The sequence below is a fragment of the Salvelinus alpinus genome, chromosome 28 (genome assembly GCF_045679555.1).
Source record: "Salvelinus alpinus chromosome 28, SLU_Salpinus.1, whole genome shotgun sequence".
In the NCBI taxonomy this organism is placed as follows: domain Eukaryota; kingdom Metazoa; phylum Chordata; class Actinopteri; order Salmoniformes; family Salmonidae; genus Salvelinus; species Salvelinus alpinus.
Window position 1 is genome coordinate 22,752,291 of NC_092113.1, and position 13,214 is coordinate 22,765,504.

Genomic DNA, 13,214 nt, shown 5'->3' on the forward strand with positions numbered 1-13,214 from the left:
TATATTCTTAATTCCTTTACTTTAGATTGTGTGTATTGTTGGATATTACTGCACTGTTGGAGCTAGAAACACAATTTCGCTACACCAACAATAACATCTGCTAAACACGTATGTGACAAATAAAATTGGATTAGATTTGACTTCCAGATTGTGAAACGTGATTCATCACTCCAGAGAACACGTTTTCACCACTCGAGCTGACGCTTGGCATTGCGCATGGTGATCTTAGGCTTGTGTGCGGCTGCTCGGCCATGAAACAAAACATTTCATGAAGCTCCCGACCAAAGTTATTGTGCTGACGTTGCTTCCAGTGGCAGTTTGAAACTCAAATCAGATGTTATTTGTCACATGCGCCGAATAAAACCGGTGTAGATCTTACTGCTTACTTACAAGCCCTTAACTTCTCTGGGATAGGTGGGACGGTAGCGTCCCACTTGGCCAAAATCCAGAAAAAATGTGGCGCGCCAAATTCAAATATTACTATAAAAATCAATATTTCATGAAATCACACATGAAAGACACCAAATTAAAGCTACACATGTTGTGAATCCAGCCAACATGTCTAATTTCAAAAAGGATTTACGGGGAAAGCACAACAAACAATTATGTTAGCTCAGTACATAGCCACAGAAAAAAACAGCCATTTTCCCAGCAAAAGATAGTCACAAAAGCGGAAATAGAGATAAAATGAATCACTAACCTTTGATGATCTTCATCAGATGACACTCATTGGACATCATGTTACACAATACATTTATGTTTTGTTCGATAATGTGCATATTTATATCCACAAATCTCGGTTTACATTGGCGCCATGTTCAGAAATGCCTCCAAAATATCCGGAGTAATTGCAGAGAGCCACGTCAAATAACAGAAATACTCATCATAAACTTTGAAAGATACATGTTTTACACATAATTAAAGATACACTTGTTCTTAATGCAACCGCTGTGTCAGATTTTTTTTAAACTTTACGTAAAAAGCACACCATGCAATAATCTGAGATGGCGCTCAGATTTAAAAACATTTCTCCGCCATGTTGGAGTCAACAGAAATATGAAATTACATCATAAATATTCCCTTTGATTAAGTTCATCAGAATGCACTGCCAGGAATCCTAGTTCCACAATAAATTGTTGTTTTGTTCGGTAATGTCCATTACTTATGTCCAATTAGCTACTTTTGCTAGCATGTGTAGTACACGTGTCCAACCGCTCACGCAGATGCAGGCAAACGTCGGACGAGAACTTCAAAAAGTTATATTACAAGTTGAATAAACTGGTCAAACTTAGTAGTGAATCAATCTTCAGGATGTTGTTATCATTTATATCCAATAAGGTTCCAACCGGAGAATTCTTTTCAGTCTCTATAAGTAATGGAACGCATGGCGATATCATGAGGAAAGCGTGTGACCAAGAACTGGCAATCTGCCAGACCAATGACTGAAACACCTCCCATCCGGCCCCACATCACACTAGAGGCTTCATTCAGCATTCTACAGACTGTTGACATCTAGTGGAAGGCGTAGGAAGTGCAAACATATCCATATATTACAGGGAATTGAATAGGCGATGACTTTAACATCGACCAGTCTCAGAATGTTCACTTCCTGTTTGGATTTTTTCTCAGGTTTTTGCCTGCCATATGAGTTTTGTTATACTCACAGACATCTTTCAAACAGTTTTAGAAACTCCAGAGTGTTTTCTATCCAATAGTAATAATAATATTCATATATTAGCATCTGGGACAGAGTAAGAGGCAGTTCACTATGGGCACGCAATTCATGCAAAAGTGAAAATGCTGCCCCCTATATCAAAGAAGTTAACCAACAATGCAGTTCAAGAAATAGAGTTAAGAAAAAGTAGTAACACATTAAAATAACAATAACGAAGTTATATACAAGGGGTACTGGTACCGAGTCAATGTGCAGGGGTACAGGTTAGTCGAGGTCATTTGTACATGTAGGTAGGGGTAAAGTGAGTATGTATAGATAATAAACAGCGAGTAGCAGCTTTGTAAAAACAAAGGGTGGGTGACAATGTAAATAGTCCGGGTGCTAGATATTTGATGCATTATTTCTAAGTGGAAAAAAGTGCATGAAAAACGAGTCGTCTCTTGTTGAATGACAATACTTTATTGAAGAATCCCTACTCTTTACCAATCACCGACCAAGGGGCGTAGACTTCGGCTTGACTGGAGAAACATTTTTGTGTGGCCGAACAGCTGAAAAAAACCTTTTCCAAAGACCAAAAAGAAAAAAAACAGCACAATGTCGTCGAATATGCACAAACTCTTCTGAAATGTTTAGGCTGGGAAGCATGCGGATGCTTTTAGTGCAGACAGGAAGAGATGCAGGAAGCAGCTCTGGAGTCATCAGACCAAGGTCCCATTCAGTGGGGTGCAACGGCATACAGGTTCAGAGAAAGAACATGCATGTTTCTTTTTTTCTATTTGCAGTGTTTAGAATTTATTGTGTCCTCCAGGTTGGGAAACAGCCAAATCAGCACCATGTCTCATCTGCCCACTGAGGCTAGTTTGCTTAATTAACACAGATCTCAACTGGTAGGATGATGGTTTCACAAAAATAAGACCAACAGTAATTAAACCATGTTAAATCCCACTGCAATCTCAGAGACTGATGTCCCAAGATGGCAGAGAACAGTGAACTTATTATTATTATTTTTTTAAATCTATGGTTACGAACAGAGTGTGTATTACATTGACAAGATAGTGACTGGTCTAACAATGGATTTACATGTCCTCAGATGTAAGGCAGGTGGGAGGAGGCGAGATCAGGTGGGACCATTTTAGCCAATGTGAGAGCAGATACTCGTGTGAACAACAGGCCATCGAGAGGAATCGATAAAGGACTCATCTTTGTATCTGTGCTATTATAGCGTCTGTGACAGCATGGGCAGTGCCATTGAGGCAATCTCCATTTTTAAAAGTAGTACATTTTCTTCATTGGCTGATTGCTCCCAACTCATAAGAATTCCCACCCAGTTGACTATTTTAAAATGGTGGAAGGCCTCATGGGCAACGTCCATGCTATAACAGGTTATATTCATGAGTCCTCAACGGGCACAGCTCCGATAAAGTCATTTTTGGTTTTATTTGCCGAAAAGCCTTGTGCGTCCACCTATTGCGTTCGTAACAACCTAACCATTACAAAACTTCTATTCAACCAAATAAGCCTCACGTAGCAAATGAGCAATTATACTGAACAAAAATATAAACGCAACATTCAACAATTTCACTGAGTTACTGGTCATATAAGGAAATCAGTCAATTCATTAGTCCCCAATCTATGGATTTTGCATGATTGGGCAGGTGCCCAGTCAATCAGAATATGTTTGGGGCTTATTGAAGACGCAAATACTCCTCAATTTCATCAGCTGTCCGGGTGGCTTCTTCTTTAAGAGTCTCCTCTGTCCTCCACTCGTTACCTGTATTAATGGCACCTGTTTGAACTTGTCAGTATAAAAGACACCTGTCCACAACCTCAAACAGTCACACTCCAAACTCCACTATGGCCAAGACCAAAGAGCTGTCAAAGGACACCAGAAACAAAATTGTAGACCTGCACCAGGCTGGGAAGACTGAATCTGCAATAGTTAAGCAGCTTGGTTTGAAGAAATCAACTGTGGGAGCAATTATTAGGAAATGGAAGACATACAAGACCACTGATAATCTCCCTCGATCTGGGGCTCCACGCAAGATCTCACCCCGTGGGGTCAAAATGATCACAAGAACGGTGAGCAGAAATCCCAGAACCACATGGGGGGACCTAGTGAATGACCTGCAGAGAGCTGGGACCAAAGTAACAAAGCCTACCATCAGTAACACACTACGCCGCCAGGGACTCAAATCCTGCAGTGCCAGACGTGTCCCCCTGCTTAAGCCAGTACATGTCCAGGCCCGTCTGAAGTTTGCTAGAGAGCATTTGGATGATCCAGAAGAAGATTGGGAGAATGTCATATGGTCAGATGAAACCAAAATAGAACTTTTTGGTAAAAACTCAACTCGTCGTGTTTGGAGGACAAAGAATGCTGAGTTGCATCCAAAAAACACCATACCTACTGTGAAGCATGGGGGTGGAAACATCATGCTTTGGGGCTGTTTTTCTGCAAAGGGACCAGGACGACTGATCCGTGTAAAGGAAAGAATGAATGGGGCCATGTATCGTGAGATTTTGAGTGAAAACCTCCTTCCATCAGCAAGGGCATTGAAGATGAAACGTGGCTGGGTCTTTCAGCATGACAATGATCCCAAACACACCGCCCGGGCAACGGAGTGGCTTCGTAAGAAGCATTTCAAGGTCCTGGAGTGGCCTAGCCAGTCTCCAGATCTCAACCCCATAGAAAATCTTTGGAGGGAGTTCGTGTTGCCCAGCAACAGCCCCAAAACATCACTGCTCTAGAGGAGATCTGCATGGAGGAATGGGCCAAAATACCAGCAACGGTGTGTGAAAACCTTGTGAAGACTTACAGAAAACATTTGACCTCTGTCATTGCCAACAAAGGGTATATAACAAAGTATTGAGAAACTTTTGTTATTGACCAAATACTTATTTTCCACCATAATTTGCAAATAAATTCATTAAAAATCCTACAATGTGATTTTCTGGATTTTTATTTCTCATTTTGTCTGTCATAGTTGAAGTGTACCTATGATGAAAATTACAGGCCTCTCATCTTTTTAAGTGGGAGAACTTGCACAATTGGTGGCTGACTAAATACTTTTTTGCCCCACTGTAGCTGATCGTAATTTGTGTTTATTATTATTTTTTATTAGCGATTGATTGGCACGTTGGCTAATAGGACTGATGGTAAAGGTAGATTACCCACTCGGCGACGGATCCTTACAAGGCACCTGGCTCTTCGTCAACGATACCGCCGTCTCTTTCTCCTGCGAATGGCGGGGATGAGGGCTTTGTCGGCCGTCTGAAGTAATTCCTTCCCACCTGACTCGTTGAAGATAACGTATTCCTCCAGTATGGGGTGAGTAATCGCTGTTCTGATATCTAAACTATTTTCGGTCATAAAACACGCTGGCAGAAACATACTAACACAAAATAACTTATAAATAACGCGAAAAACATGCACAATATCACAGTTGGTTACGGGGATCGTAAAACGGCAGCCATCTCCTTTGGCGCCGTTCTTCAGTTCATCATGGACTGCTCCCCATCAGTTATAATCAACAATAGACTGTAAAACGACTTTGTTTCTGATCAAAGTCCAGTTCTGTAATCCACTCATGCCTCATGTGCATTAACATATCCTAGGCCAGACTGGTTTTGCATTGAATGCAAAGTGGAGGTGTGATTCACAAACTCATTCACTAGCAATACTCATGTTATCAGATATCCAAGTGCTCAGTGTTTTCGGATGTTTGTCCCTTCTGATGCCAGCCCTGGATATCTGATGCTGTCTATGAGACCAGTGGGTGGGTAGTAGGGTTGGCACTGCCCCACAGGAGCAGAGGTTCCAGACAGCTTAGTTAATCTAGCCCATAATCACCTCTGGGCAGTCAGCCCATGGTGAAGGGCAGAGCAAGCATGGTTCAGTAATACAAATCACAGCAGGACTGGACAGAGCCTTTCTGCCAATATTATAAATAATAGGTAGTTCTACAGCGTTAGTGCTTAAAAACAGCACTTCCTCTGTCATTGGTGTTACTGATGGATTATGGCCAGATTATGGCCTTTTCTCTGTCATTTGTTTGGTGAGGGAGTAGGCTGTCTGGACTGTGTAGACATGTTTGTGTGGTACACTAGCGAATGCGTACCAGCCACGTAGACATGGGGATCAAGAGGCTTGTAGTACTAAGAAGAACGTGACAACACCGAACACGCCACATTAATTAACTCGTCGGACTCTTGTGTGTCTATGCTGGGCATTTGAGGAATGGGTCCCGTTCTCGGGGAATAGAGGTGTCCTTTTGTCCTCGGCTGGCGCCAGGCCCAGAGCTGAGGCGGTTGCTGCTGTTAGAGCAACGTGTGAGACAGCGCTTCTCTCTGGCCACTGGATTCCACAGGCCTGTTTGTGTGCGTTGGTGACATTTGAATGTTAAATGAAATGGAGCAGCCTGTCATTTGTTGATGACAGATCTCATGTCTACACTTCCCTGTTGCTATAAACAAAGGATCTTGAAGGATGTTTGGTCACACTAACATTAACCTATATAGGCCAGGCATTGCCCTTTTTATACTGGTGAATCAACTGTGAAATGGACCAAGACACACCCATGTAATAACCCTGTCCTTGTAGTAAAGTTGGTAGGTTATTCCCTACAGTTTCCGGTAATAGTGCTACAAACTTGTTTTTCATTCAGCCTGTGACTGTGTGTTTAGTCATGTGTGGGAGTATACTTGGCGCCCATGTGACTTTGTGAATGTTGTAACTGGACGAGACCAGTGTAATTTTTCTTTCCTCTCCCATTTTCCCAGGCAGACCTATCAGTCCTCTCTCTTTCCAGGATCTGTTGATCCCACCCAGCCACACGGCCAGCTGTTTAAATTAGTGATGGGGGGGGGGGGAATCGATACGGTTACATATCGGGAAATTATTTTTGACGATCGTTTTAACAATGTCGGCATATTTATTTGCGCTAGTTTTTTTAACCTGACCAAAACGGCAGTATTTTTCTTTCACAGCTTGTTCTCCATCTTCTTTTAAATAGGGAGCCAATTTGTTTTCAGCACTTTAATTTCCATGACCAATCAACTCGTTCTCATGGCTCTCTTGTCCCTCTTCAGTGAACACATGGTGAGCAATATGTTTGGAACATCAAATCGTGGTATAAATCACAGTATCATATCACAATACATATTGAATCGCAATACATATTGTATCATAACTATCGGGACCCTGGCAATTCCCAGCCCTAGTTTAAATGGCAACTTATTTCTTACAAAAGGGCCAGCCTCTCCTTTAGTTTGCATTTTTATATCTAGCAGCAGCATATGCCCTGCCTGACCCAGTTTATGGGTTCTCTTTTGAGTTGTATTATGGTAATTACCTCTCTGTTTCACTCAGTAACCCTCCAATCAGTCACTGATGACAAGAACAGGGGCCAGGTCCATCTCAAGCACTAGGCTAGAGTGAAATCCCCTGCTCTTGAGTCAGACCTATTATTTCTCTTGCTGGTAATTCCCTCTTTGACTCCTCTTGGAAATGTTTGCAGTAAGATCCGCCCGGGGAGTGTCATAATTGTTTGTCAGTGTGTTATTGGTATCTCCAGAGGAAATGAGGCTTATTCAGGGTTTTTCTGGATCAAAAAGTGGCTTAGGTGGTGGGTTTGGCAGAGGCCCCCCCACAACTTTCCTGCAATTCTCTGAATTTCTCCATTGAGCCAAGATACATTTTTTGCAGTTTTAAAGTTAAATCCGTGCAATTCACATTTTCACATTTTGCCATGAGCTGATAGAAAATGTTGCAGTTCTAGAGCAAATTACCAGAAATTCTACATTCTGCCATGGAGCTGAGAGAATTTAGCAGTTTTAAAGATAATTTCCTGAAGTTCTATGCATTTTGTCATGGCTAATGCTGTGTTCTTTTGCTGAAACTGAATATCAAAATCAATACGGGTAAATTCATTGTCTTGGGAATTTTATATTCCCCTGACTGTCTAGCTTTTGTTTTGGTATTATTTTTCTAATATAATATATTTTATACATGCTTTATCTGGTTTTAGTCTTAAGTTTACACTGAAAAGTGTTTTTCAGATTTTTTTGTACAGTTTGGACTTTTTTTTGGTACAGTTTTGAAACCAAGGGTTTCTATGGCAGAAAGTCATGCTTTTCATTCAACAACACAATCAATCTATCTGTGCAGTTTATCAGGAGTCAATGATCAATGGTTCCCTAAACTATCCTGCTGTTACTTCCATAATGAAGAATAGCGCATTTCCATTGGACACAGAATGTGTCTGACTTTCCCCACTTTATAGTCCCTTGAGAAAGATGATTGGGAGGTTAGGCAGTAGGCACTACTAGGCAGGTAAGGGACTCCCATAGGGACAGACTGACTGACGTCAATGGAACTGAAACAGCAGGTTTACAGGAAACATGGAGGTGTGTTAGGCATGGGAAAATATGTTTAGGAAAATTGGGTATGTTTTTATTGTATTTTTGAAGTTGCTTTAGAGCAGGCTGTCTTTGATCTGCCCTGTTCTTTTACAACTCAATTTAGCTGTTGTGGTGGTTCGGTTGGCACTACTTTAATGATCTTCCTGCTTTGTCCTGGTTCAGGTTTCATCTAATGGCACTTCCTTCCTCTTTCCCAGCACTCCCTAGGTGTGTAAGCAGCTCCTGTAAGAAGGGCCCACCTCCGGTCCCTCCGCGCACCACCTCCAAGCCCTACATCTCTGTGACGGTGCAGAGCAGCACGGAGTCAGCCCAGGACACATACCTGGACCAACAGGACCGCCGCAGTGAGGCCAACAGCCAATCAGGACGCAGCAACTCCTCCGATAGCCTCTGCAGCCTGCGTACAGGCAGCCTGGCCAAGGGCTCTCAACCCCGGGCCCCAGCCCCCGTCACTGCCCCTGTTCCTGCCCCAAGGGACTCCCACCCACTTCCCTTCTTCAGCACCACCACAAGTACCGGCACCCAGGTCGAGCCCCAGAATGACACTCTAAACCCAGGCCCCAGCCTCACTCCAGACCAGTCCCTAACCCTTCCAGAGCCTGTTCCCACAAAGAGGAAGCTCTCGTCTATCGGCATCCAGGTGAGCCCAGGAATCAATTTTCTAAATTGACTGTTAGTTCAGCTTTAATGTCTGTGATGCACTGTAATCTGTTGGGAGGATGCTTAGAATGACTGACTAATTCGTTGTAATGGTTGACTCATAGGTGGACTGCGTTCAGCCAATCCAGAGAGAGGTTCAACCGCCCCCCTCGACCAAGTTCCAGTCTATTGGAGTGCAGGTGGAGAACGGCAGGCCGTAAGTCAAATCCTTATCAACACAAGATAATCTCAATCAGCTGATCACTCAATCAGCTGTTCACAGCCACTTGCGGAATAGTCATTTATCATTTTCTAGGGATGATTTTCTAAATGTTTAAGATGCAAGTGTAGCGGTCCACAGACACCAAACCAATGCAAATTTAGCATGCTAAGCATGCATCGGTCAGAGAACCCAATTTCAAACATTACGAATCGCTGGTTCACTAAAATGTTTTGCTCATATTACGTCCTTTCTACCTTCTGAAAATACCTCACATTTCTGGTGACAACTGATGCGTCCTCTGTTAGTGTCAAACTGCATGTAACTGCGTTGACAGTCATTGATCTACAAGTCATTTTGCATGCTGAACAACCCCAGGCGATATCAGTAGTCTAGTCAAACTGCGCACTGTGCCCAGTTTCACCCGCTGACCGACGCGATGTAGGCTACCTTTTCATGATATTGCACATCTACGTGGCACCTTCGTCGTTCAAATGCTAAAATGCCTTGTATGATACAGTATTAGGCTTTATTAGTCGTGACAACCTGTGTAATTTGCTAGGTTATTGTTATCTAGGCACTGTTTTACCCGAATTAAAATAAGCTACTGGAGACCTGGGGTTGGAACCGACTCAGGGAACAGAACTGAAAACGAGAAAATAATGAAATTTTCCCATAAACAGAAGCACGAACGAAAGTGATCTAAACTGTAATTTTAAAAGCATGGGAACTGGGCATTTTCCCCCCAGTTCCACAAAAAATAACGAAGTGCCCATGCGCAAAAGCCTTCTCTCACTCAGAAACGTATTCCACTGTCTGCCTGACAGCTGAAAATCTCTGTGTGTGTGTGGGTTACCTGCCCCTCCCCCTTCCGAAGCATAGTCTACTGACTTTACAAGCCTGATTCAGAAGTTGGGAAGATTTTTAATTGGAGAATAATTTATAAACTTTTTTAATGCTAAGGATACTGTAGTTATCAGGTTTCACATCGGCTTTATTAATTACAAAAAGGCAAGACGTGTTTTACTCTGCAGACACAAGCTTGTTAGTGAGCTAACTAACTATCATCTGGCTATACCTGCTGAGCGGAGCTTACGATAGATTTTATTTTGATCAGGTTACATTTTATTTTTTAACTCCAATGACCATAATCCATTGCGTAGTCTACTTGTCCGGTCTTTCTTTTATGCCTACTGCGGAAGAGACAAGAATGAACATGAGGGGATATAGAGAGCAGCTGTTGCTTCATGAGGTATCTCTTCCTGAAAATATATGATCTAAGTGATTGATAGTTGGTATTCAGCAGTCCATAAAAGTATGCCTTATTTACTTTGAAGAACTACAAAATAGTTATTTTGTCAGACAGAATAGGCAGCAGATCTGTAGAGATGAGATGACTTGGAATGAAATGATAGTCATCAAATAAACAAATGTAATATACACAACAATTGAAATATTGTATTAAAGTAATATGAATAAATGATGGTTAATAAGTGATAAGCAGTAATGGACATCACTACCATCATGGGACTTTTATTAATTGTTTTATTCTGTGTTACAGCATTCAACTCAAATGATTGCCATTACTTAAAAAAAGAAAATTTGAACCGAAACCAAACCAACCTCAATGTTTAAAAGGTTAAACTTTATTTTTTTATTTAATCAGGCAAGTCAGTTAAGAACAAATTCTTATTTATATTGACAGCCTACACCGGCCAAACCCGGACGACACTGGGGCAGTTGTGCACCGCCCTATGGGACTCCCAATCACGTCTGGTTGTGATACAGCCTGAATTCAAACCAGGGTGTCTGTAGTGACGCCTCTAGCACTGAGATGCAGTGCCTTAGACCGCTGCACCACTCGGGAGCCCAAAGGCACTATTCGCTCAGTACTATTACTAACTCAAACACATAATCTGCAGAAATTATAAGTTAATTAGTGGGTGCTGGTGATATCAGAACCAACGTTGGGAGAGAGAAAACATGGGCAACATTGCGCCCCCCAATCTGATAGTAGTGGGGTGGTAGATGCTTAGTCTCCATTATGGCTCAGATCAGGTGCCTACATAGTACATACATAATTTTATGCACACACACTAGGGCCGGGATGTTACCAGTATCGCGATACTCGTTACTGTTGTGGCAAGGAAACAAAACACGAAGAGGATTTAGCACACAATATTTTGCATACAGCAGGTTCTTAAAGGACCGACTAGTAAGGGCCGCTTCGTGTTTTCATTTTTGCCATGGAAAGAATATTGCTATACTGGTATCGTCACAGCCCGAACACTCACACACAAGTCAGCTCGGACAGATCCAGCTCGGACAGATCCAGCTCGGACAGATCCAGCTCGGACAGATCCAGCTCATGAGCTCCATCAGCAGCACATTTGAATTTTGGATGGAAAATTAATTAATTTATATAACAGATCGTATTGCATCGAACCGAAACGCATCGATTCGTTCTCTAATCAAACCGAATCGTTTCAAACTAAAACGTATCGTTGCTGTATCATATCGGAGCCCATGTATCTAGATGCGTATCGAATCATCTTGAAAGGGAAAGATGCACATCCCTATCATTTTCACATTGGAGACCTTGATGTTTTCAGTTACATTTACTTCACAATCTCTAAATTGAACTGCTTCCATTTGTGTTTGTGCATCTCCTGCTGTGTTCAACCATTACTCATCCATCCATCCACACCCTCTGTAATCCCTATTTCCTCCCTCCATCCCTTAGTCCCTCCCCTCCTGCCCTGGCATGGCTCCAGCCTGTTTGGTCCAGGCAGTTACCAAGGTCACTCAGCAGTCACTCTGAGCTAGCGCTGGCAGCAGTACAGTGTTAGTGTAGCGTCTCTCTGTCTTTCTCTCTCGGTCTGTCTGATTGGTGGCCTTTCTCTTGTTTTGGCTACAGTGGAGGAGGCAGAGTGCTGTGAAGAACTGGCCATTTAAACAGCCTAGTACAGAGTAATTCTCCCTAATCACATTGGACTGTATTGCCCACTTCGTCTGTTCTCCCTATCACTGAACGCTGTAATCTTGTCCTCGCTCTCCCCCTCACTCTCTCGATTCATCTTTCTCTCTCTTTCCTGCATGCTTACTCAGTCACCCTCTCATCATGCCGTCTCTGCTTTTACTGCAGAGGCAAAGAGAAAGGCAATGTGCTTTCAGCACTCATGTCCTTGATCTATCAGTCAAACTCCACTTCATAATGATGGCTGTCTGTATGCCTGTCGTTGGGAGAGGAAGTCTGACCTAGCACTAATGGCTGAATACAAACTGTCCTTGGTCTATGTATTAACATAAAGTGTGTTCCAATAATCTCTGGACCACAGTAGTCAGAGATTGGGGCAGTGAATTGTGGTCGTCAGGCCCCAAGGTCAACCTTATTACATCCACAGTAAATGATCTCTGAACTGCACCAATACTAATTTGTGTGTGTCCGTCCAGACTCAGCCGGGCCAGCAGCATGGCCTCCAGACAGAACACAGAGACAGAGCCTCAGGACTCTCAACAAGACGCCCATCCCTCAGAAAACAACAGAGCCAACTGCAACAGCCAGCCGGTAGATCCCGCCCCCGCTGCCTCCAACGGTGAGGACAGCGCGATGGCATGGCATCCGCCAAAATATGCCCCAGTCCCGGCCAGAGTGTCTGCCTCCCTCCCAGAGAGAATGGACCCGGCCCTGGACCCCTCCTCCCTGCCCCCTCCAGACCCCAGCTTGGAGAGCGGCAATGGCAGTGTCCAGGGAGATGCAGCCCAGCCCGGCACGCCCACCTGCCTCCGGGACGGCAACTGGTTCCTCAAACTACTACAGGCTGAGACTGCACGAATGGAGGGCTGGTGTCAACAGATGGAGCAGGAGACCAAAGACAAGGACATCTCAGAGGAGGGTAAGACACAGTACACCATACTCACACTAACCAGCTAAATGTATACAAGACCATAGACTATACTCATTCTGATAGGCATACAGAGGTTTTTTGGAGAGTAAGACACAGTCTATCATACTCACTCTAAACAGGAGACCTCTATACATTAGACAGAGATACAATCTCCTATCAGTGAATACCTTGTCAGTTCTATTACATGTGGAATTGGTATTGAGATGATGTCCTCATCCCTGAAGCCCTAAGACAATAGACAGTCCATATCAGCTCCTGTCTGTTGTGGAGTTTGGAGAAGGCAGGACAGGCTCATTTAATGCTAATAGTTAACGGCTAACGCTGCTCATTAACTCCTTCAGTCTAATGGCACTAC

The 13,214-nt window shown here is 43.2% G+C and overlaps 1 protein-coding gene across 1 annotated transcript in view; it reads left to right on the forward strand.

The window, feature by feature from the left end:
• Positions 1 to 13,214, forward strand: part of LOC139557428 (disks large-associated protein 4-like) — a 127,163-nt gene that overhangs the window by 109,750 nt on the left and 4,199 nt on the right. Inside the window, exons 7-9 of the mRNA XM_071372220.1 lie at positions 8,290 to 8,732; positions 8,857 to 8,948; positions 12,405 to 12,847. Coding sequence (XP_071228321.1) covers positions 8,290 to 8,732; positions 8,857 to 8,948; positions 12,405 to 12,847 — 978 coding nt within the window. The remainder of the gene's footprint in view (positions 1 to 8,289; positions 8,733 to 8,856; positions 8,949 to 12,404; positions 12,848 to 13,214) is intronic.